This window comes from Cynocephalus volans, chromosome 3, assembly GCF_027409185.1.
Source record: "Cynocephalus volans isolate mCynVol1 chromosome 3, mCynVol1.pri, whole genome shotgun sequence".
Taxonomy (NCBI): Eukaryota; Metazoa; Chordata; class Mammalia; order Dermoptera; family Cynocephalidae; genus Cynocephalus; species Cynocephalus volans.
In genome coordinates this window covers 42,643,405-42,668,601 of record NC_084462.1, presented here as the reverse complement: position 1 = coordinate 42,668,601, position 25,197 = coordinate 42,643,405, and the positions used below count along the sequence as shown (strand labels likewise).

At 42.8% G+C, this 25,197-nt stretch overlaps 1 protein-coding gene across 3 annotated transcripts in view; it reads right to left on the bottom strand.

The window, feature by feature from the left end:
* Positions 1–25,197, bottom strand: part of PCSK6 (proprotein convertase subtilisin/kexin type 6) — a 170,827-nt gene that overhangs the window by 23,212 nt on the left and 122,418 nt on the right. For 2 of the 3 annotated variants that reach the window (XM_063089775.1, XM_063089777.1), the window contains 2 exons: positions 719–898; positions 517–555 (listed from right to left, as the gene is read on the bottom strand). In XM_063089775.1, the coding sequence (XP_062945845.1) occupies positions 517–555; positions 719–898 (219 nt within the window). The remainder of the gene's footprint in view (positions 1–516; positions 556–718; positions 899–25,197) is intronic. The other variant, XM_063089776.1, reaches the window with a different exon arrangement.

Below are 25,197 nucleotides of genomic sequence, written 5' to 3'. Positions count from 1 at the left end.
GCTCTTGAGGAATGAGCTGGTGACCCAGAGTCAGGGGCCACCTTGGCAATGGGATGGCTGGAGAAAAAGGATTCATATAAAGCGTCTTTATGTGCGGTGAGATTGCTAAGATGTTTGTGTGTAGCATCAGTATCTACTGATGTCATCTCTTGAGACCCTCTCCTAGTCCATACTCCCAGCCCTCAGGCTGGTCAAGATCTTGACCACCAGCTCCATTCCTAGCTAAACTCTCTGAGCCCAGCCTTCCTGGGCCCTTGTTAGTAACCTCATCCTTCCCACAGCCTGGCCACAGGACTGAAGGTGGATGGAGGTGAGGGATTCGGGAGGCTGAGCCGTGGGGTGGGGGCCTTTGATGAAAAGTGGGGGCTCCTGGAGGCTGCTGGTTCAAAGGGGCAAGTTTCAGTTCTGGTTGGGCATAGAGAACCTCAGTGTTTTCAGTTCTGGTTGGGCCTAGAGAACCTCAGTTTCCCAGCCTGGGAAGGTTGAAGAATACTTACTGGCTTGAAGCATACTTACTGGTCTGTAAAATATTAGTAGAGCCTTGGGTGGAAGGAGCTGTGTGAGTGCAAATTACCACTATTATTTCCACTTTCAGGAAAAAGAAGACAGACAATCAAAACCCCCACCTTCTGCCAGGAGCAGCCCCATACGATAAGAGCTACGGTGAAAAACAGAACTTAAGGAGGCTAGCGGTCCCCTCTTGCTTCAGGCTCATTACCTGTGTAATCGTCTTCCTCCTCAGGAACATCGGGCTGGGATGGTGACAGGGCAGACTTGGGTGGCTCTGACTCTGGGGCTGAGAGCTCCAGCATCCGTGAGCGAGACTGATGGGAGCTGAAGGTGTGGTATGGGTGCTCTGCTGTGCCATAGAGAACAAGGCTCCATTCCTTCAGCTTCCCTGGAAGACACCAAACCCAGAGTCACCTTAGGAAGCTCTTGATGCACCTGTGGGCTCCTTGGCCTATGCAAAGGTCTCTGCCACCCACAGAAGCCCCTCCCACAGCAGGGCTCTGGCCCACTACCTCCACTTCCTGGTTACCTGCTGACCAGGTGTGCACCCACTGCCCAGGCCATGTGCTTTTCTCCCCAGGCATCTTATTCCTGCAAGCTGGTGCTCTTCTCTTCCTATTCTTTTGAACTGCCTGATTCATCCTGTCACTGCTGGGATGGGGATCAGCTCGACTGGACTCTCCACTGTCCTGGAGACTGTCCTCTGCCCCCCAGGTCTCCCTGCAGCCTCTTCAATGCTGCGTCCCCTCTGGGGATATCCAGTGTGTAGATCTGGTGCCAGGCCTGTCCCTGAGTCTTGTCCCACAGCCTCCAAATGCAATAGCTGGATGACATCAGGGAGCCCAGCTATTGAATCCTTGAGCCTAGAGTACAGGAAGGCTCAGTCTTGGGCTCTCTGTAGTTAGCCCAGGGCAGGCGGGGAGGTTTTGGGGGTGCAGGTAGCAGTGCTGATACAAATGTCTACGAGGCTGGGTGTAAGGAGAACACCCTCACAAGCAGGAGGATGAATGACACAGATGCCAGGCTCCTCGGGGGTGGAGAGTGATAGACAGGTATGGGAAGGGCAGCAGTTGTGACCCAGCCTGCAACGGGAGTGGCTGGTGGGACCGCGCTCCACCGACTGCCCTCACGTGGGAACGGGCTCGTGTGGCTAGGCCTTCTCAGGTGTAAAGAGAAGTGGGAAACCTGGCCTGTGGTTTCCAGGTGAGTTCCTGAAACTATACAACACATTCCAGGGAAGCAACACATATCTGAGGGCTGCTCAGTTGTGGGCTCAGGCTTTCTTTTCCCACTACAGTACCTGGGCATTCAGAGCAGGGTGAGTTTAGGATGGATGAAGGGGCCACGGTCCAGTGGGACCTGCCCAAGGACACACTGCTCCTGCTAATGGGCCTCCCTGCTGCGCCAGCCTGTGTTCACTAGTAACTGGACTGGCCCGAACATGAGACACTCATACCAGATGCCAACCACCGCTAGGACTGGCCGCTGCAACCCTAGCTGGGGGAGTGGCTTTGCCACCTTCACGTCTGTGTTGAACAGGAAAGTCCCCGGCTTCATCTTCCTCTGTCATTGGCCTTCTTGGCAATCAGAATGCTTTGGGCGAGGAAAAGTCATGCTCGGATTCTTTGGTACTTATTGTGTTTTTATTGTCACCAACCACTGTAAAAGCCTAAACAGAAGTGACTCCATTTTGTTAAGCCTTTGAATGTAAACACTTGTTCTCTCCTATAATCCAAACCACATAGCCTGCAGCTAATTGCCAAAACACTATGACTCTTGCTCTCTCACATTGTGTACAAATAATTGGAGGGAAAATTATTAACCCAGATGGCCATTCTTTACTAGCTTACTAACCTGATCTTATTTGAGACTAACAGGAACTGAGCCCATGGAGAACACAGTATGACGCTTCCCCCAGGAAGCTCCTTGACAATTATCTGAAACACTCAAGCATGTCTGCACATCCCTGCTTGGTCACTGTGAATCAACTTTCCACCCCAGACCCCTATAGAACCCTTTGGCAAACCTGGGAGAGGAGGAGATGGTCTTTGAGACATAAGTCCACCATTCCCCAGGCTGCCGGCTTCCTGATTCAAGGCTACTTTTCCTTACACCAACACTTGTCTCTTGATTATTGGCTATTGAACGGTGAGCAAACAGACTTTTGGGGTTTCAGTAACACCTCCATGCATACTCTGCCTCTCTGCTCTGAATGGCAGGCCATCTGTCTTTAGCTATCTACCCATCTACTATTTCTGCACTGTGGCAGTTCTGCCATACAGCTTAACTCCTGTTCCAATTCTGGGGATCTCTTAGACTACTGCCTCAGTCCCAGAAGAGGGCTCCTGCTTGTCCACATACCATTAGCACGTGGGCTGTAACTCACACCAACCTAGGTGGGGTGGGGACTGGCAGGACTGGCCCCACAGCTCCCCAGGCCAAATGCTGGTGCTCTTCAAAATGGCGTTTGACTCCCACCCAGTTACATAACGTGGCTTGTAGCAGTGCTATTTCATTTTAACCATTGCCCTAGCCAACTTAACAATCCCCCAAAGACTGTAGCCCCCAAGCTGCCCCAAGTCAGGCCCTATATTGCCTAAGCCTCTTCAGCCCTGGCCAGCATTCGAGCATGTAGGCAAGGTCCCTCCATTTGAAGAAACATTCCTGAGCAGACCATTTCTGAGTACAAGGTCTTCTGGAGGGCCTGGTTCTCGGGGACACGGCGGCTCACCTCCCTGTCATGTTTCCTGACCATGGCTACACACTGGACACTGGTGAAGTAAGAGCTTCTCACAGTCGCAGGTGCAGAAACACTCCCCAGGGACGAATCTTCATCCATTCTCAACTCCTCAGGATCAAATTAAAGCTATATTTCAAAACTGCAGAGGAACCCGAGCACTCTGTGATGAGTGGTGAGTGACGTGGGAGTGTGACAACTACAGAGCAGGGACCAAGGGCTCTGGGTGAGGTAATGTGAGTTGAAATTCATTTCAACCCTATAGGATGTCTCCCAAAACACCCACAAAAGGCCTAGTCACTATAATTAGAGTTTTGTTTTCGGGTATAATCTTGGTAGGACAAACAAAAGGCCTGCTGCACGCTCAGGATCAGTGGCGCAGCCTGAGTGGAGAGGAGGGAGCAGGAAGCACTCCCACGACAGCGCGTCGGGGCTGCCTCCAGCAGGGCGCTGGGGAGGCGGGCCCGGGAATGAATGGCAGAGAGACTTCATTTCTATTACATTCCTTTGGGGACTACTGGATTTGTTTTTGTTTTTTAACGAGAAGCATATTACCTGTTCACCTATATAAATTTTAAAAATTATTGCTTTGTTTTTAAAATCTATGAACAAAGTGGTTATATGATCAAAGAAAAAACATTAAAAAGCAGTGATGCTTGGGTCTTTTGATTATGTTGATATATGGATGGCTCAAAATCCCAAAGTATCAAAGGGAATACGGTGGAAGTCTCTCTCCCTATGGGCGACCACAGCTTCCTGCATATCCTTCCAGAGGTGTTTTATTCTTATTCAAGCAAATATGAACGTACATTCCGCCCCACCCCTTTATTAACATGATTGTAGCAGCTTCTGCACCTTGCTTTTTCCGTTAACAATGTAGCATGGTGATCCTTCCATAGCTGCATTGGAGAGATGTTGCATCATTTACTTAAATGATCTCCAGCTGATGGACGTTTGCAAATTTTGCCATTACAAACAGTGCTGTAACCTTGGTCACACAGGAAGGACTGGCTGGGGTGGGCAGAGCAGGGGCCTTGGAGCAACACAGCCTGTATCCTGGCTCCCCGCCTACTAACTGTGTGGCATTCGGCAAGTTACTTAATCTCTGCTCTTCAGTTTCCTCACCTGTAAAGTGGGGATAGTAATAATATCTACTGCACAGAGCTGTTCGGGAAATTAAATGATTTGATGATGGTGACGCACTTAGAACAGTGACTAGCACAGAGGAGCTGCTGCACAGTGTTTGTTAAAATCTACTGAACACATGGTTTCAAACGTGTGGAGGTACACCTGTGGGCTTCAGTCCTTCACGTGTGTGCCCTCACAGCCTGTGGCTTGGACTGCCAATCTGACAGCCCAGAGAGGTTCACTTTGCATTTCTCTTATTACGGGAGAAGTTGAACGTGTTTTCATATAATGAAGAGCCAGGCACCTTTTTGATCTGATAAAGTTTGAAGCAATTTATAAACTTAGAAAGAGCAGGCAGGGAGAGGGCAGCAGGCAGAAGTGACCACTTCCTGCATGTGCCCAGAAGGAGACCTACTCTCTCCTAACAGGTGTGATTTGCAAAACGTGACCTAAGCTTAAGGTTTAGAGATGGAAATTTTGAATACACTTATCTCCTTTTTTGTACTTAAATGTTCTCTTTGTTGTGGGGAGATCGCACAGAGGAATCCAAGACCGGAGTCAGTGTTGCAGTTTTACAGCTCTTTATTTGGTGTTACAGCTCTTTGTTCAGTGTTACAGCGCTGATTTGCTTGCAAGCAAGGAGAGCACTGGGGAGTGAAGACTCCTAGACCAACGTCTCTCTGAACAAAGGAATGAAGCAGTCCTATATAGCCAAAATTCCAGCCCTGACTTCCCGCCCAAGTTTCCGTTCATGTCTTCCTATGTAAATGAGGGATGCAGTCCTGCTAATTTGTATTGGCTGATTAGGGGACACAGATCATTGGTCAGCTCTGGAGCCTAATTTGCATCCAGACCTTAGGGTGGTGTGAGACTGTTGTTATCTCCTATTAGCACATGGATACAGGCGGGTGCAGGAAGCAGGCAAGCTAAGTTGCAGGAGCCAGAGTTTGCTATTAAGACAGTCAAGCATAAAATTTCTAAAATGGTTTCTTGAGCGGAAAAAAAAGGAGAAAGGTTTAACAACTGGAAAATGCTCAGGGTTCCCTGCAACATTTTCACTTCCTCTGTCAAGGAAGTCACTTTGGTTTTTCTGCCATCATAAGACAAAAAGTAAGTATTCCATACTTATGGCATAGAAAATATGGCATAAAATGTATGGCATAAATTAGAAGTGCGATTCTTTAAGTTCCTAGTTATAAAAGAAGAAAAACTATTAAAAACTGAAACATACATAAGGAAATAAAAATCACCAATAACTCCTTTGGCATGTTTTCTCCTGGGCTATTTCTTGTGCATGTGTATTTTTACATAGTTAAAATCATGTAGTACACCATTTTCTCCTTTTTCTTCCTGCATATCATCATATCATGTTAGTCACATTCCGAAGTTATCTTATTTATTTACTTGCTCATTGTTTTCTCTCCCTTCCTCAGACTAGAGGCATCACATGGGCAGGGATGTGTCTTTCTTACTTGGTGCATTAGCTTCAGTGTGTAGCAAGTTTCTGGCACATAGTAGGTACTCAATAAGTGTTTGCTGAATGAATGAATTAATATCTTAAAACATACTATTTTTGACAGGAAAATATTTCACCACATGACTGTAACCATTTAATCAATCTCTTACGATAGGTTATGACAGAACGTTTGTTCCAGTTCCCTTCTCTTTTTTAAATACATAAATTTGCCAGAAATATCATATACTTCAGTCTGGACTACTTTCTCGCAATATATCACCAAAAGTGGAACCAGTGGGTCAGAAAATAAGACATTGTTAAGGCTCTTAACACATAATGCCAAATGACCCCACCACAGTGTTTGGCATCACATGAGGTTTGATTCCAAAACAGCCAGGAGAATGACCACAGGCCTCCAGGGAGAATCAATTCCCTTACAGGAATCAAGCCCTGTATACAGTGCCTTCCCCAACCCCCAGCCCAGCTCAACTGAGTCAGAAGCATCAGACACTAGTGAGTTAGCATAACAGATTAAAGCAGAGACACACAGGAATGAGACACTCTGAGGCTCTAGTCTTCAGGGGAAGACCCTCCCTCTTGCCAAGTCAACGCTGCCCATCCCCCACAGCATCCAGTGCCCACACAACTGCCAGGACCATCTCCCCCAGGGCCAGCTCCCCCACACGCGGTCACTCCCCAGAGGCCCCACTCTCTTTGGGAAGATGAGACCCATGGATGCATTAGAACTAAGGAAAGAGACAAGGCAGACCCCATCCAGAGCTGCCCCAGGCCAGACCAGAATCCATGCTGAAAAGAACTGCCACTGAGAGCTGGTAGGATTTTAGAATGTTGGCCCTGCTTTGGACAAAGCATTTAACAAGAGGGTATTATTTACTACTGTAAGGTAAATGTGGGACATAGGCCTATCCACCCTCCCCGTGCATACCAGAGGTTCCCTCTCCCCCTAGGAAACTACCCCTGGCCAAAGTAGTTTTACCCAAGGAAAGGCACGCACGTCTCCTTTAAGACAAATGGAAGACAGTAGGAAGCAGAAGCCCTGAGTAAATGAATTAGCTTGTAAATGGAGTTAGAACACTATTGTTTAACTACCCTGGAGCCTGGGAGGTAACAAGTAAGTTAACTTATCTACTCAGCCAGATCTCCTGCGAACTCTGAGTCGGGTGGGGGTCTACACATAAGCATGCGAATGATTTACACATCTCCTTTGATCTTTTCACTATATAACTGTTGTATGTACCCCACGGCGGCCAGATTTCTAGCTGACCAGAGGACACCAGCACCTCCCATTAAGTCTAATAAACCAATGCCTCTACCTATTGGCCCGGGTGAGTTCTTTGGAATAGGCTAACACTATGCAAGTGCCCTTTCAGATTGGGGGTTCCCGCGATACAACTATTCAAGATACTCAGTAAGCCTGTTCAAGTTTACTGTTATAAAACCCACCCAGGACCATGAATTCCTTAGTTTCCAGGAGGGGGTCTTAAAAGATGCCCAAATCCAAATTCCTCAGCTTTTTTGCCCTCAGATTTCTGAGTGTGAAGAAGAAAGAACCACAAATCCACCTGCTTAAACACTGGGGGCCGGCACTGCCAGCACGCTGCCTACAAATGTCAACAGTGAAGCCCAGGCCACTGTCATTGTGAGAGGTGGAGGATAATCCACGGCTCATACCACCTGAGGTTGCCAGTAAACGGCTTTATCATTCACTATTGTCAAGGCAGAATTTCCCCTCGATGAATAAAATTCATAGTGAGCAAAGGGGATTACTCCTATCATTCAAAGAAAGAACCAGAATTAAGGAAAGACCAGGGTTGAATTTGCCAATAGGAAACTACCAACAGTAAAGCTTTTCTCTGCTTGGCATTTTTGAATTAAGCACTAGAAATCCCTGAGTGGGAATTCACAATTGTAGACAAAGCAGGTGCAGGTAGGGGGAAAGTTTTGTTAGATTAAGGACCTTCAGCTAATACTTTTGAATTCCTGGATTTTCCTGCCATAAGAAAAGTTACTAACAATGAATAGTTTATTAATTCTCTCCCTGAATCCCCATGTTTAAAATATGCAGGCAGGAATTCTTTAGTTGAAACACAGTAGAGAAAGGGTTTGAAGAGTCAAAAAAATACATTTCAGTCGAACACTCTAGTGGAAGCTGCTTCTTTCTGAGTGGCCCAGTCACCTGAGGGCTATGTTCCAGTTACAAAGTTTAACACAGAGGTTTGGGTGGAAGGAATAAAAAGGCTCGCCTCCAACTATTTATAAAAATATACAAGAACACTTTTAAAAGGTGAATTTTATGGTATGTGAATTACATCTCAATAAAGCTGTTATTAAAAATACTGTATGTGTGTGTATATATATAAATACTGTATATGCACATACACAGAAATACCAACCTTTACTCAATAAATTTAACACATAATTAAAAATGCACTTTAAGTCCTATTATGGCAAGTAAGAGGGAGGAAGACAAAGGGAATTTAAGAAATGGCTTGGAAAGGAGGAAAAGGAAGAGGGCACACGTGTGTGTGCCCCATGTACACACACACATGCACACACGGTCCAATGAGCACATATGCACATCCAACGCACACACACATGTACACACACACACATGCACACGCACATACCTTTGCAGCCAGATCTACAAAAGGGGACGTGGAAGAGTCTTCCCTGTGCTCTTGCAGCTATAAAAACCCTAAAAGATGGTATTTTAAGTGCCAGGAAAAGGATCTAAGAATCCTAAGCTCCAATTTTTATTTCAGTGAAGTGTAGAAACAAATATACATTTGGTAAAGATCAATCACTTGTATGTACAACAATGCACAACATAGCACTTTTCTTCATGGCATTTCTAAGATTAGACAGGGAACACTGGGATACCATCTTTTAAGATCTTTCCGTTTTTTCCAAGTAATCAATTAATATTTGAAAAATCAAATAATACTCCAAGGTTTTTATAACGAAGACAGCCTTCCTTTGCTTTGCTCCTTTCTACCTCTCTGAGTCCTCCCCTGCCCCACCTCCTTAATACTTTGAACTGATTTTTCTGGCCTTTACCACTACTTTGCTAGATAAAATACTCATTTGCTGAATCCCAGTTTCTTGGTTTTAGACACCATCCAATGACTTCTCACCTAGGAAGCTGAAAATCAGTTCTCTACCATCTCACACACACTCACACCCCCCATCCCACCCTCCTGCTAATATTTGTCTAACACAATTTCTCACTGGGTCAATATTTAGTGTCCTCCTTCCACCCCCATTTTATTTTCTGGGAGATTTCTTCAAGTTTATCTTCTATCTTGTTTATGGAATTTTAAATTTTTAAGGCATTTATCTGGTTTTCCCAATGTTCCTTTTAAAAACACAGCATCCTGTTCCTGTTTCATAGATGAAATATTTTCTCTTATCCTTCTTGAGAATATGAATTGTAGTTTAAAGTTTTCTTTTGCTGCCTGAATTGCTCCTTTGCCCTCCAAGTTATTCTCTGTTAGAGTTTGTTTCTGCTTTAATGTTGAATAATTTCCTCAAATGTCTGGAGATCCCTGGGCATCCTTTCATATTTAGTAGTGAGGCACTAAAAGCTGATTGGAAGTTCTGCAGGTGTTCCTGGAATATGGAAATGCACTTTTTGTTTATTAAGTCATTTTGTATACAGCAAACTTGCCAGCTTGTATAATATGAGAAAGGAAATGTTACACTGTATACCAGTTGGCTCAGATATAAACACATGGTAAATGTGAACATTTCCCATCAGAAACAACAGAGGTCAGAAAAAAATGTAACATCTTTAAAGTGCTGAAATTAAAAAAAAATACTACCAATCCAGAATTCTATATCCAGTGAAAATATCATTCAAAATAGGTTGAAATGAAGACATCTTTAAATAAGTCAAAGCTGAGCAAATTCACTGCCAGCAGACCAGCATAACAAGAAATGGTAAGAGAAGTTCTTGAAGCTGAGGGAGAATACCAGATGAAAATTCAGATCTGGAGGAAAGAATAAAGAGCACCAGAAATAGTAAAAATGTAGGTAAACATAAAAGAGTAGCTTTTTTTTTTCTTTATTTAAAAGACAAAAGACTGCTTAAAAGAAATAATATCACTGTAAGATAGAGTTTGTAATGTATACAAAAGTAAAATACACAACACCACTAAAACACAAACAAGGAAGTGGTAGTGATGGAATTACACTGTTATTAGGTTCTTATATTTGTGAAGAGTGAAGCTGTTCGCTATTAATTCTAAGTAAACTACAATAAGTTAAGGAGGCATATTGTCATCCTCAGAGCAAGCACTCAAAGTACAGCTAAAATGCCATAGAAGAAATAAAATGGAATATTCCTTACTCATAAGTAGGAACTGAAAAAAGTAACAAACAACAAAAAAAAAAAGGAAGAAAGATACAACAATCACAATAATTCCTTGAACTTTCAAAAGGAAAGAACGTAACTGAGGCCACCAGAGGTGGGAAAGGGGCAGGGGGAGAGGGAAGTTAGGGAGAAATTGGAAAAGGGCCACAAAAAATGTTTACATCGTAAAATGATAAAATAACAAACAAAAATGAAGAGAAATATTTAATTAATCCAAAATAAGGCAGGAAAAGAGGAATAGAATATATTACCTTTTTAATACTGTTAGTTTAGTTTGTTGATGTTGGACTTAGAATTTTTGTATTTATGTTCTTGAGTGTGATTGGTTGGAAATTCTCGATTCTCAAAATGTGCTGTTGGGATTTAGTATCGAGGATGCACTGGCTCCATTATACTAATTACAGACTGTTTCCCTCTTTTTCTACCATCTGCAAGAGTTTATGGAACACTGACATTATTTCTGCCATTTAAATGTTTAGTAGAATTTGCCAGTGAATCTATACAGCCTTGAATTTTCTTTCAAATTACAGAATCAATTTTTTGAATCAATTGTAATTTTTATTTCGACTTGTATCTAAGCTGTATTTTTTCTTGGAATTTGTTCATTTCACTTAAAATTTCATTTTTTGGTCACAAAGTTGTTTGTAATATCCTTACAATAATTTTAACATATACAGGATCTACAATTGCTGTGAAATGAATGTCCTCCCCCAAACTCATTGAAGCTTAAACTGTGTCCCTCAAAGTTCCAGGTATTGGAAACTTGGCCCCCACTGTGATGGTGTTGAGGGAGTGGGAAATCACATTGTGGTAACTGAAAGGTGGGGACTTGAAGAGGTGATTAGATTGTAGGACCATTCCATAATGAATGGATTAATAATGGTGATCAGGGGCATGGTTCTGAGGGCTTTAAAAGGAGAGCACGTGAAAGTCTCTCTCTGTCTGTTCTGCCATTTTCTGCCATGTGAGACCCCTGCATTGCTGTAAATCCACCACCAAGAAGACCCTCACCAGATGTATTCCCTGGACTTCGGACTTCCCAGACTCTGAAACCATAAGCAATAAATTTCATTTTCTTACAAATTACCCAGTACTGTGTATTTTGTTATAAGCAACAGAAATGATCTAATACAATAATAATGTTCCTCTTTTCATTCCTTATGTTATATAGTCTAAGGTTTTTCTTTGATTGGTCTTCCTAGAGGTTTATCAGTTTTATTAGTTTCTTCAAAGAACCAACTTATGGCTTTGTTGATTTTCTCTACATATGCTTGTTTTCTATTTCATTAATTTCTGCTATTTTAAAAATTCTTCCTTTCTGCATTATTAAGTTTATTTTGTTGGCCTTTTTCTACCATCTTAAGCTGAATGCTCAGCACATTAATTTTCAGCCTTTCCTCTTTTCCATATGTGCAGTGAGGACAACACATTTCTCTCTCACCACTGCTTTAGCAATAGTCTCCTTACTTGGAAATGTAGTATTTCATCATCATCAATTTAAAAATATTTTCTAAAATAAATTATGATGTTTTTCCTCTGACATATGAGTTACCTAGAATTGTTTTTAAATTTCCAAATATATAAACATTTTCCAGTTACCTTTTTAGTTTGTTATTAATTTCTAGTTTTAATCCATTGTGGTCTGAGAAGATACATGGGATAATTCCAATTTTTTTGAATTTATTGAGACTTGATTTGTGACCTAATATGTGATCTATCCTGGAGAATGATCCATGTGCTGATGAGAAGAATGAATATTCTGAGGTTGTTGGGTGGAATGTTCTGTAGATATCTGCCAATTCCAATTGGTCTAGAGTCTTGTTTAGATCTTGTGTTTCTCTACTGATTCTTTGCCTAGATGATCTGTCTAATATTGACAGTGGAGTGTTCAGGTCCCCTGCTATTATGGTATTAGTGTCTATTTCCTTCTTTAGGTCTAATAGAGTTTGTTTTATAAATCTGGCTGCTCCAACATTGGGTGCGTACATATTTATGATTGTTATGTCTTCTTGATGGATCAGTCCTTTTATCATTAAGTAGTGTCCCTCATTGTCTCTTTTTATGGTTTTTAGTTTAAAGTCTATTTTGTCAGATATAAGAATAGCCACTCCAGCTCGTTTTTCTTTTCTGTTTGCATGGTAAATCTTTTTCCATCCTTTCACTCTTAGTCTGTGTGAATCTTTATGGGTGAGGTGGGTCTCTTGTAGGCAGCATATAGTTGGGTCCTGCTTTTTGATCCAGTCAGCCAGTCTGTGTCTTTTAATTGGGGAATTTAAGCCTTTAACATTAAGAGTTGTTATTGAAAGGTGTTGATTTATTCCTAGCATTTTATTGGTTGTTTGGTTGTCTTAGGTGTCTTTTGTTCCTTGCTTTCTGATTTACTGTTTGGTTTCTTTGTTTGTTGGTTCCTTAGGTTGTAGATAGTGTTTTTGTTAGCTTGTTTTCTCTTCATGAATGCCATTTTTATTGTACTAGCGGGTTTAGATTTTTCTTAGGTTTTTATGGCAGTGGTAGTTATTTTTCAGGAACCAAACCCAGTACTCCCTTGAGGATTTCTTGTAAGGGTGGTCTTGTGGTAGTGAACTCCTGCAGTTTTTGTTTGTCTGAGAAATATACTATTTGCCCCTCATTTCGGAAGGATAGCCTTGCAGGGTAGAGTATTCTTGGCTGGCAATCTTTGTCTTTTAGTATTTTGAAAATATCATCCCATTCCTTTCTAGCTTTTAGGGTTTGTGATGAGAAGTCTGATGTTAACCTGATTGGGGCTCCCTTATAGGTGATTTGACGCTTCTCTCTTGCAGCTTTTAAGATTCTCTCTTTGTCTCTGAGTTTTGCCAATTTGACTATGACATGTCTTGGAGAAGGCCTTTTTGGGTTGAATATGTTTGGAGATCGTTGAGCTTCCTGGATCTGAAGATTTGTGATTTTTCCTATACCTGGGAAGTTTTCTGCCACTATTTTGTTGAATATGTTTTCAATGGAATCTCCATTTTCCTCCCCTTCTGGAATACCCATGACTCGGATATTTGAGCGCTTGAGGTTGTCTGATATCTCTCTCAGATTTTCTTCCATGTCCTTGATTCTTTTTTCTTTCTTTTTGTCTGCTTGTGTTATTTCAAACAGCCCATCTTCAAGTTCAGAGGTTCTCTCTTCAACTTCGACAAGCCTGCTGGTTAAACTCTCCGTTGTGTTTTTTATTTCGCTGAATAACTTCTTCAGTTCAGCAAGTTCTGCTACATTTTTTTTCAGGACATTGATTTCCTTGTATATTTCCTCTTTCAGATCCTGTATACTTTTCCTCATTTCATCATGATGTCTAGCTGAGTTTTCTTGTATCTCATTCAGTTTCCTTAGAATTATCACTCGAAATTCCTTGTCAGTTATTTCAAGGGCTTCTTGTTCTATAGGATCTAGAGTATGAGATTTATTAACTTTTGGTGGTGTACTTTCTTGATTTTTTGTATTTCTGGTGTCTTTTTTTTGGTGTTTATTCATTGTGGCAGGGGGTTTCACAGTCCACCGGTTTGAGACTAATGACTAACTAGGATGTTGCTGTGGTTGCCAATTTGGTATGGCTCCCGCTGTGACTGCTCAGTTGGCCTCTAGTGTCTTGTGTGTGTGGTTGCCTCGGGTCTTGGGCTTCTCCGGGGATCCACCTTTCTGGTCAGCTTGTACTCTGCTGGGCTGGTGGATCACGTACCACAGGGTGTGTGATCTCTGTTGAGCTTTCACTTCCTGTACAGGACTTCTCCCCGTTCCGTGTGCTCTGGCCCAGGCTGTTAGATCGTGCAGTGGCAACCCCACCGGGTGTGTGGTTTCTGTCGAGTCTCCGCCTCCCTGGCCGCACGTCTCCCCGCTCTGTGCACACTGTGCTGGGCTGGGGTGTGTCTTCTGCACCCCTCGTCTATCAGCTGGGCCTTCAAGACCCTGCTCAGCACCGCCTCGCCCAGGAAGTCTACCAGGTTTCTGCTAGGCACAGACGACCGGTCTCTCTGGGTGCCTTTGTAGCACTGTGTAGATCTTTCTCGGGTCTTGTTCACCTTTGTATCCCCCCGGTATAAACCGAGTCTAGTGCCCGCCTGCAGCCTGCTCTCCGGCAGGTTCAAGCGGACCTGGGAACTCTCCTGCCACACTATTCCCAACCAGAAATTCGTTAGGCTTTTTTCCAAACTGGTGGTCGCAGAGATGGTATCTGCCTCCCAGTAACAGGAAGTTTACCGGGGCCGGAGTCCAGGGTGTGGTGGAGTGACAGTCGGCCCGCCCGTACTTTCTAGCCCTCCCAACACTGGTCGGGACGCCCCACACCCCCAGCCCCGCCAGAGAACCGCGGAGGGAGTGGGAGAGGAGGCCGGCCCGCAGGGTCCGGAAAGCCCCGCGCCAGGCCAAGCAAATGGGCTCAGTGATGGCCGAGCAGGGCGGAGCTGCCCGCACCTGGGAAAATGGAGGCAGCACCGGGGCAGTGAGTGGCCTGGTGGTGCAGGCAGGAGCCGCGTGGGCATCCACCCCCCGAACAGAGCTGTGGCAGGGATCACTCACAGTGCTGTGCCAGGTCGGGCGCTCGCTCTGTCTCTGGTTTGTTGCCTTCCGTGTTCTCGGCGCTGCCGCCTCGGGCTGTTCAGTCACGGCGCCGCTCGGGCGCTCCCAGGAATCTTCTTTAATGCCGGCCTGAAACCTCGAATCCTGAATAGGGCCACTGGCCGCCTTCAGCGCGGCCCCGGCCTCCGGGATCCTAGCTGCATCCACAGCAGCCCTGGCGCCGTGTTCCCTGTTTCAAGACTCGCTTTTGCAGCTAAGAATCAGTTCTTTTCCTGCTCCACACTTCAAAGCTGTTGCCTGTAAATGAGGCAGCCTCTCCTGCCGGGGGCAAAGTGGCGTTGAGCCCCCACGACCGGCCAGCAGCAGCAGTCCTCCCTTAAGAGATGGCCAGAGGAAGGTCCACAAGTTTCCCGGCTGCCTGAGGCCCAGTGGCCACCTTTTCCACCTCAGCTACTCCGCGCCAGCCGCCGCAGCCGCCGCCATCTTAGTTTTGATTTTTAACTTAAGTGTAATGTCAGAGAACAGGATTTATATGCTACCAATCCTTAGAAATACACTGAAGCTTGCCAAATGGCCCACTATTTTCATAAATATTCCATCTGTGCTTGGAAAGCCAGTGTATTCTGCGGTTTTGGGTGCAGTTTCCATCATGTCCATTAGACCTAAATTGTCAATTGTGGTGTTCAAATCTTCTATTCTTATGGATTTTTATCGTTTTATCTACCAAGATGTATATATCCCAAAATGTATAATATATACAAAATATATTTGAGGTATGCTAAATTTCTCCCTTGTATGTGTTTGTCTTTTTCTCTTTGTAGTTTTAACAAGTTTTTGCTTTATATACTTTAAGGTTGTCTTACGCATTATATAAAAGATTAGAAATGGAACTTACAGAATTGAACTAAAGTATTTATCAATATGTAGTGACCCTCTACATATTGATACATGCATAGATCTACATATACAGTTCTAGTAATGCTTTTTACCATAACATTTCTGTTTGATACTAATGTGAGGGTACTTCAAAAAGTTCATGGAAAAATGGAATTAAAAGAGAATATGAATCTTTCTATGAAATTTTCAAATAACTACACCAACTTTCTTTGGGTTATTATTTGCCTGGTGTATCTTTTCCCATCCACTTTATTTTTATTTTTTATTTTTTATTTTTTTTGTCTTTTTTGTGACCGGCACTCAGCCAGTGAGTGCACTGGCCATTCCTATATAGGATCCGAACCCGCAGCCGGAGCGTCCCTGCACTCCCAGCGCGGCACTCTCCCGAGTGCGCCACAGGCTCGGCCCTCCCATCCACTTTATTATTAACTTTTCTGTTTTCTCATGTTTTTAGATATCTTTCTCATGTACAGTTAAAACAATTAACTCCTGCAGGAAACAGGTGGCATAATTAACTAGAATAATCCAAGGGGGCATTTATAAAGAGAATATTTACAAAGGTATGTGCAGAGCCTAACAAAGTCACAAATGACAGTGCAGATCCCTAGGCTGGTGTTCTGTATGCAAGGGAGGGTGTACTGTGGCCCTGAGGGATGCTAGCTGCTGAAGGGCAGGGGGAATAACTCACTCATAAGTAAATATCTCCTGCCTTCCTCCACTCTCCTGCTGGAGTCTCCCCTTGGCTGAACTCAACCATAGCCACAGGCTGGGTGGTCTGGACAGGTCGGCCCCCAAGGCAGGTGGGGTGAAGAAGAATAAAGAATGAGTCTAATGGGCAAATGAGATATGCCTGGCACAATGGCAAATACATTAAAAAATCCAATATGACAATCTTTGTCTTTTAAATGGAGCCATTAGTCCATTTATCTTTATTGAAACTGATCTTGTTGGACTTATTTTTAACAACCTCTTTTCTATGTTCTGGTTCTGCTTTTTCTGCTTCTTTTTCTTTCCCTTGGTACCTTGGAGGCCTCCATGTTATGAGGCGTGCATGAGACTCTCCATCCTAGGTGTACTCCATAACTCAGCAAATGCCCTACCCAAAGCTGGCATCATTATTCCATTCACCTTTGACTGTCAACATATCAACAAACAGTTAAAATTCTTTTCTGTGGTAGGGAGGTTTCATGACCCCTGGTCTTCTGTATTGTTAGAAATGGAAGTCCACATTAAAAGTCCAGTTAAATCTTTTAACATTTCAATTCTGCCTTTGTTTTGGAGCAATTTGTTAGCAATTTAGAAAAAAATATTTAGATTATCTTATAGAGAGTACTTCAAGAAATTTGTGAAAAAATGGAATTAACAGATAATATGAATCCTTCCATGAACTTTTTTGAAAACCCCTTGTACAGGGAGCTCTCTGAATCTCTTCTGCTTCTGAGGGCTTGTTGGGAAAATAGAATAGTTTGGTCAGGGCACTCCCCTCAGATCCAGTTGGGTGTGGTTTTAGCACATCCTCTGTAAACAAATTGTGTGTGTGTGTGTGTGTGTGTGTGTGTGTGTGTGTGTGTGTGTGTGTGTGTGTGTGGAGTTAGGGCGCGTGCATGCCAATGTATCTTTTTAGTTTTGTAGCTATTCTTGTGTTCTTGGGGGGGGGGGAGAAGTTTTAGTGGAGCAGGTGGGCGGGCGTCTGCCTCATGTGTCCGCCCTGTGCAGCCATGCTTTCCAACCTATGGCTCTAAGGACATTTTGGCTGGTTACCTAGCTCATAGACCTGCGTGAAGGGGTCTGGTGACCCAGCCTGGCATGAAGGGTTTGTGACCCAGTCTGTGAATGGGCTTGAGGGGTCTGGGAACTCCAGATCCAACCCTAGCTCAACAATTGGCCCAGTCGGTGCAGGATTGGATGCAGGTAAAAGAGCCCAACAACTGGTGTGGTCGAGTAGCTTTACAGGGCTACCCATTTGAAAAAAAAAAAAAAAAAAAAAGACCTTATACTAAAAAAAGAAAAAGATATCTAAACAGATTACAAAGAAAGTAAAATCATAAACAAACTGGGAATCAAAAAAAAGAAAAAAAAAGAAAGAAAGAAAGGAAGGAAGAAAGAAAGAATTGTCAAAATTCTGGAGAGGAAATTTAGAATTTTTTTTTTTTAAATCAAAAGTTAAACAGCTGATCAGGAAATATGTCTATAGGAACTCTGGCATATAAAAGGCTATTAACATTTATATTTAGGGCCGAGCCCGTGGCGCACTCATGAGAGTGCGGCGCTGGGAGCGCAGCAATGCTCCCGCCGCGGGTTCGGATCCTATATAGGAATGGCTGGTGCGCTCACTGGCTGAGTGCCGGTCACGAAAAAGACAAAAAAAAAAAAAAACATTTATATTTACATGGAGCACTTACTTATCAGCTTGGTAACAACACTGAGACCTCTTAGGACAGGCAGAAATGGCAAGTTTCAAAAGAAAAATCACAGTACACAAGCACTTGGAAAAAGGTGCACGCTCATTAGTAATTATGATAATGCAAATTAAAGAAAGATATCATTTATCTGCTCTAGAACTGTCAAATGAGTGTGTCTACCTGCTCCTGGTGAGACCATAAATTGATTCAACTATTTCAAAAAGCATACTGGCAATATTTACCAAAAGCAGGCATATTTGCAGTTTCTACCTCTTATTCGTCCCACTAATTTTACTTCTGGTGAATGATCCCAGAAAAATAATTTTAAATTTAGGAGAAAGCTTTCTGTACTAAGCTGTCTATTTATAATACCAAAAAGTGGAATGCTTAAGTAAATTATGGTATTTTCACTTGGTGAAGTATTATAAAAATATGTAAAATGCTGCCTACAAAACATACAATGACATTAAAAAGTGCTCGATATGCAAATAACAAAAAGAAATACCAAGTTATATATGCAGCATATTCTCTCTAAAATGTTAGGGAAAAAGAGACCAAATGGAAATATAAGCGTATTTTTCAGCATGATGTGTTTCTGAAAACAAATAATAAAGTCAAATGTTCAACAATTGAGTGCACTCATATATTCTCGGGTGGATTTGGTTGCCAGGCTGCAGGGACGCGGAGGTGCCTTTGTGCCTAACCACAGGTGACGGATGAGCCTGAGGGAGGGGTTTCAGGGGTGATCTCTTTCCAATATCTATGTCACGTTCATCAACATTTAGTATTTTGTTTTCAAAAATTAAATATGAGAAGAGATAAACCTCATCCTTTTGTCACGTTCACTATTAGGAGATACAGAACGGACTGAAGAAGACCCGTGATTCATAAGTGTGCACGGTGGCAGCTGGATGGCATTCCTCACCAAAACAAGCTGGCATAGCACACTTCTTTTTTTTCTTGGAGGAGGAGAGTTTGGGGAAAGGAACCACTGTAATGGTCTCTTGAAAGAACAGAAGGGAGGCAGAGGCCAACTGAAATATCAATGCAAATGAGGTTAAAAATGGAACTTTTGGATAACCTCATTTTTGGTGACTGGAAACCACACAAAGTTTTTCAGTTCTGTTTCCAAGGAAGCGGGAGTGATACTCTACAATCACACTTTCCAGAAGTGAGGGTTCAGTGACACACTTTAAAGCCGGCACAGAAGGCATGTGCTTTAAATCTGTCTTCCTTCCCAGCATCGAGCGCAAGACAGATTGAGCCATTGAACGCGGGTTGCAAAATTTCAACTCTTATCTTGGAAAAAAGATGAGCTGAAAACAGATGTCAATAAAGCAGAGATCAATAAAGCTAGCAATAGAATGAGAACAGTTATACTCCAAAGGAAAAATAAAGGTATGAAAGAGCCACCAAAAGGATATCAAGATTCCATGGAATTTTTTACATGAAAAAGGGGAAAAAACAGTGACACAGGAGAGACTAATTTCTTTCACTTTTGACTGATTATTAAAGATTTTACTGAGGATTCATAGCCAAAACAGTTGATTAAAATTACATGCACTCTTGATCTAAACAAGGCTCATGATTGTATACCCACTCATTCATTCATTCAGTCACTCAACAAGCACTTTCTAACCACATTCCAAGTGCTGAGCACCTGGGAGAGAGACGCAAGACCCAGTCCTGGCCTTCCAAAGGTGACTGCAGCTCTGAACAGGACCAGTTCTAAACAGGGTGCTTCTGATCACCTACCCCTCTGCAATATTTCATAAACATTCTCAAAGCTCTTGTTCAATCTGCCACCCGAGCTTGTGCTTTAGGTTCTGGAGAAAACGAGGGTCTGAAGCATGGGCTGAGGCTTGATTGGAAGGTGCAGTGCTAGGGCAGCAAGATGGAGGAAGATCACATAGAAGGTGTGTGTTCCAAGCTGGCTGCAGCTTCCCAACAAAACAGAGCAGGTTGCTTGGCCAGGGGACGTCTTCCAAACAGGCCCTGTGGGACCAGTGTGTCTTAGTCTGCCTGCTGAGAAGAGCCTGAGCTTTATCTCCTGTCTTTTACTGGGCAAACCTTCTGGGCTGTGCTGTCTGCCCCTCCAGACAGCTGGATGCTGAGGAGGACAGAAGGCAAGCCTCACCTGAAAGTGCAGAGAAAAGCCATAGGCTCTCCAGGTGCTGCTGGGTTTGACCTGACCCCCTGGGGCCATGGCAGCTCCTAGCTAGGTGGGAACAATGGCAGCCATGCCAAAGCCTAGTCTTGACCTCTGGGGAGGCTTGGGGAGCAGAGGGGAGGAAGTGAGGGCTAGACCTCTCCTGTGGGCAGGGCTGAGCCAATCTGGGAAGGCGCACAATAGGGCCAGTGTGACATTTATGGAGTAAAATATAATTAATATACAGGCTTTGAGGTACAGAGCATGAACTATCATGAATAATGTTTGAAAAGAACCAGTTTCCCTGGGCTTTCTGTAGTCTACCATTCAAATGAGTGTATGCCTAACTTTATAACAGTACGAATGTAGAAAAATATAAACTTTAGTATACACAGTTTTGTGACAAATGCTTGCTAATGACATTCTAAGTAAAGCAGCTTCTAAGGGGCTATTAAGCAGCTTCTAAAAGGGCAGGCAGGCCCAAGTACACTAAACATTCCAAGAAAGAAATGGCCCCCACCCAGCTCCAGGAACTGGCTAGTACCTTATCTAAGAGCCTCCTGGCCAGGCAGGCCCCAGGGAAGATAAGATATACAATTGAGAGAAGCGCCGTTCCTTATCGGGGGTACCAGCCTGCTAAAGCCCACCTGTAAATCTAAAGGCGCCACAGATCTAGATCTATCGGGGTGCCAGCCTGCTAAAGTCTGCCCATAAATCCAAGGGCACCACAGATAACCAACAACTCATCCTGTCATAAAAATCTGTTCAGGAAAAACTGTATAAAAGGTGCTTGTATTGTAAATGGGGCGCCGCTTTTGTCTTGGAGACGAAGCAACCCCAGCATGCTGGAATAATTAAACCTCATGTTTATTGCAACGGCCTCTGGCTCGTGGTCTTTGTGAGGTGAGCCATACTGATGTGTGGGACTTGTGCATGGTGCACGGGTCTTACACAAGGCAGAACTGCAGGATTTGGTACAAAACTGACTCGTGGAATTGGTTCCAAGGAAACATAATATCAAGAAATACTTATGGGTGTTTTTGACGTTACAAGCACTACGGACACAGACAGATCATAATCCTGAAATGTTTAAATTTCCTCGTAAAGGATTCGTTCATATAAAACTTTCTCCTATGTGTGAACCTCATCCAGGCCCACCACACAAGTGCAGAGTGAAGACTGAGAGAGGTTCCGTGACCAGGCCAGCAAGGGGCCAGATGGAACTCACAGTGCACCTGCTAGATGCTCTGGGCTCGCCCAAACCATGGCCCCAAGGCCTGAATACTGTGCAGCGACTCAGGCATATGTGGCAGCCTGGTCTTCCTTCTCCTCTCAGTCACGTTGACTGGAATGTGGTTGAGGTTTGGTCTTCATAATTCATCAGTGCCCCTATAGCTCACTCTGCAAGTTTTGGCAAAAGCTCTACAATTCTCACTGGAGCTCTTTGATCTTGCCCTGCCTTCAGCTCTCAAGTTAGTGGGAAGGAGAGAACCAAAGATGAGATTCTGCGGAAGCGAGCAGGTGGAGTCAGGTGTACTGGGCTGAGCTCCAAAGAAAGACAAGACCTGTGGGAACTTCTTTAATGGCTCTGACCCTGGGAACCACCTGGTGCATAGGACAGCCACAGAGAAGCAAATACAATTCATGGCTTACCATCTCCTCACAGCAGTTTCAAAATAAAGCTGTAGTGAGCAAATTTTTGTTTGTTTTGCTTGCAAAAATGTTGCTTAAGAAGAAGAAAGGAAGAATAGAAATGTACCTGCTGGGTTTAAAACTTGAAAGAGTTTTTTTCTATGAGGGCCAGTTAACTGCATGGTAATCCAGCTTGTTTTTGGCACAGTAACCTTGGATTCTTTTGTTTCCAAATTCCTGGTTCTCCAGAAGTCACAGTCAGTTTAATTTTCCTCCAAGGCATTGAGGCAGGTCTCTGCCAGTTACCTCTGGCCTGGAACTTTTCCAGAGGGCAAATGAATCAGTTCCTAAAGGCTGTGGTAAAGTTACACTTATAGTAGGTCAGGTGAGAAGAGGGGATAAAAAGGACCTGAGCTTCCATGACAACCTACTACATGCCAATTCATGCTAGAAACATTCTTTCTTTCCCCTCAGATACTCACGACATGCTTATGAGGGAGTTATTACTCACAATGTGTGCCAGTCAGTAATTGGAGGAGCTGGTATTGGGACTTAGTCCTTTCTGCCTCTACCTTCATGCTCTTTCCACCAAATCACTCTGTGTCCTCAAGTGCAGAACACCATACACATTCTGGTATTTGTTTTGCAATCCCTGGAGCTTCTGTTTGTTGGCTCACTATCATGACATTTACCTTCTTATGTTTTAATTTATATTTTTTCAGTTACTACGAAGGTTGAATATCTTTTGTTTACTGTTTACTTGTATTTTTTTCTTCATGAATTGCCTTTTCAGGCTCTTTGACTATTCTTCCAATGAAGTGCTTTGCATAGTTCTTAGTCATTTGTTAGCACTCTTTATATATTAAGGCTATACCACAGTATAAAGCTCTGTTTGTGATCATCTGTCCTTGGAGGTTGAGATGTTAGAGAAAAAGAATGTGCCCACCTTTGTATTACAATTGTTTATGCCAAATATTGTTTAAATTTCCTCCTTTGGAAAAATGACTTTTTAGCATATTGAAAATTTAAATGACTTTACTGAATAGCAAGATTTAATCAGAAAAATAGGTTGACTGATTAAATAAGCAGTGAAAACAATGACAATTAGGCCTTTGCTCCTCTGAGTGGGCCTTGGAAAGAAATAAACCAATGAAATAAAAGCCCATGATTGTGATGTACAGTGCTGGGGCAGGGACCAAGGCTCTGCTCAGAGGAGCTGGCCCTATTTGGATAAAGAGCAGTGGGGTTGGGGGGGTGGGGAGCATATTACTTTGTAAGGTCTGAGCCTCAGTGATACACTGAATTCATCCCTCTTAAAGTATGCTCATCCCAAAAGAAAGATTGTCCTCTACCTACACAATCCCCACTATGCAGTTGTATGTCAGGGCCAGCTTGCCCTAACTTAATAGAGCTGATTATTAATATTTTCAGGAACTTAGTGAGCTAGTTGTTAAACATAACCATTACTAAAAATTAAATTACATAAGCTTATAATTAAATAAATTATATTAAAAACAAAAGTAATAAATACTAATTTATTAATTTGTTAATATGTCTTAATATATTAAATTTATTTATATTAAAAATCATCACTTCCTAATTATTTCACTATATTTTGCCATTATCTATGCTTTGGGGGCTACTCATGTCTGTTCTGTTTGCACAGTGGAAACACTACGAAATGGTGGTACTGGGCACCTCCTTCCAACTCTGCCTTCAGTGATGTCCTACTGACAGCTTGAAATTGGCCATGGTGGGAGTATTTCCACACGGAAATTAACAAATGCTACAATAAGGGCTTGATTTATTGTTGCTTTTCTAGACTTAAGAAACTGATGAAAATGTTAGTCATGCAAATTAAACTCAAAAGTGGCTGTGTCCGCAGCCATTATGTGGTGAACAGCATAAAAAACTGATGAAATATTCTTCCAAGTATTTAAAAACTACCCAGTTCAGCAAAGAAATTGTTCACATCACTGACAAATGAATGAAGTTCCAACATGTCTTTGTCATTTCTCTGACAAAAAGATTAACCAATATTTATGTAGGAAGGACAGTTGTGCATGAAGTGCAGCCACAGGTTGGCTGTGGATACAAGAGTTTGGCAAAAATCAATGAAAGCGTTCTTCAGGAATCAATTGGTTGTATGGAATTTACAATACAAGCAGTGTATATTTTATTATTTGTAAAGTGTTTGCTACACACCCTTCAAATCAGTAAAATGTATAATAAACTTACGTGACCTATCTATAGCGATACGTAATTTCCTCCCAGAGCGCTGGTTGTTACATGTTTACCAGCTTACAGGACAACCTGGGTCCAGGGTGGTAATATGGGAAGCGAATGGGATGCCTCGAATGACACCCATAAGCAGCCCTCTTGATTACCAAGAAACAGAGGGTTTGATTCAACTGAAAAATAAGCAGGATGGGGCAAGGGGCAGCAGACCATGGCCACAGACCCTCTGCCTGTTTCTGTAATGTCACATTAGAAGTCAGAACATGGCATGCCCCCTTATTTATGTGGTTCTTATACTGGCAGAGTTGAGTAGTTGCACAGAGACCAGAAGCCTAATATATTGACTATCTGGCTCCTTACAGAAAAAGTTTGCCAGCCCCTGGGATAGAAAGCAGTGAAAAAGGCTGTCTATGAATTACCTGAGTTTGGCCAGAATATTTTATAAATCTTTTTCTAATGTTAACTTTATAGTGTTTTCTGCCAAACAGAAATTTCTAATTTTATGTGCATATATCTGTCAAGATAATAGCTAGCTGGTTGCCAAAAGCTTGTATTCAATACTTCATTCTTTCCCCACCAATTTGAAATACTATACTTAGTGGATCTCTACAGCTCTACTTATGAACTGTGTACACTGTTCCTTTATCTGTCTATTCTAGCACCAGGGCCACACCATTTTAATTATTATAGTCTTAAAATATGTTTGAATATCTGCATTTAATTTTTTCAGAATTTCTCTAGCTATTCTCTATGCTCACTCTTCCAGATAAGATTTATAATCATTTGGTCAAGCTCCTCCCATCCCCTTAATTTCATTGTGATATTGATGAGGATTGTGTGAATATGGTAGGTTTGTGAGGAACAGATATCTTGACAATACGGAATCTTCCCCTCCAGGAACACAGTATAGATGGTCCTCGATTTATGATGGTTTGACTTACAATGGTTTGGCTTATACTTTTTCAACTTATGACGGATTTATAGGTATGTAATTCCGTTATAAGTTAAGGATCATCTGTATATAGGAAAGACCCTTAAAAATCAATAAACCTCTATGCTAAGTGACTATTGTGTTTCAGCTGCTCTACTGGGTTAGAAAAATAAAGGACCGTGCCCACA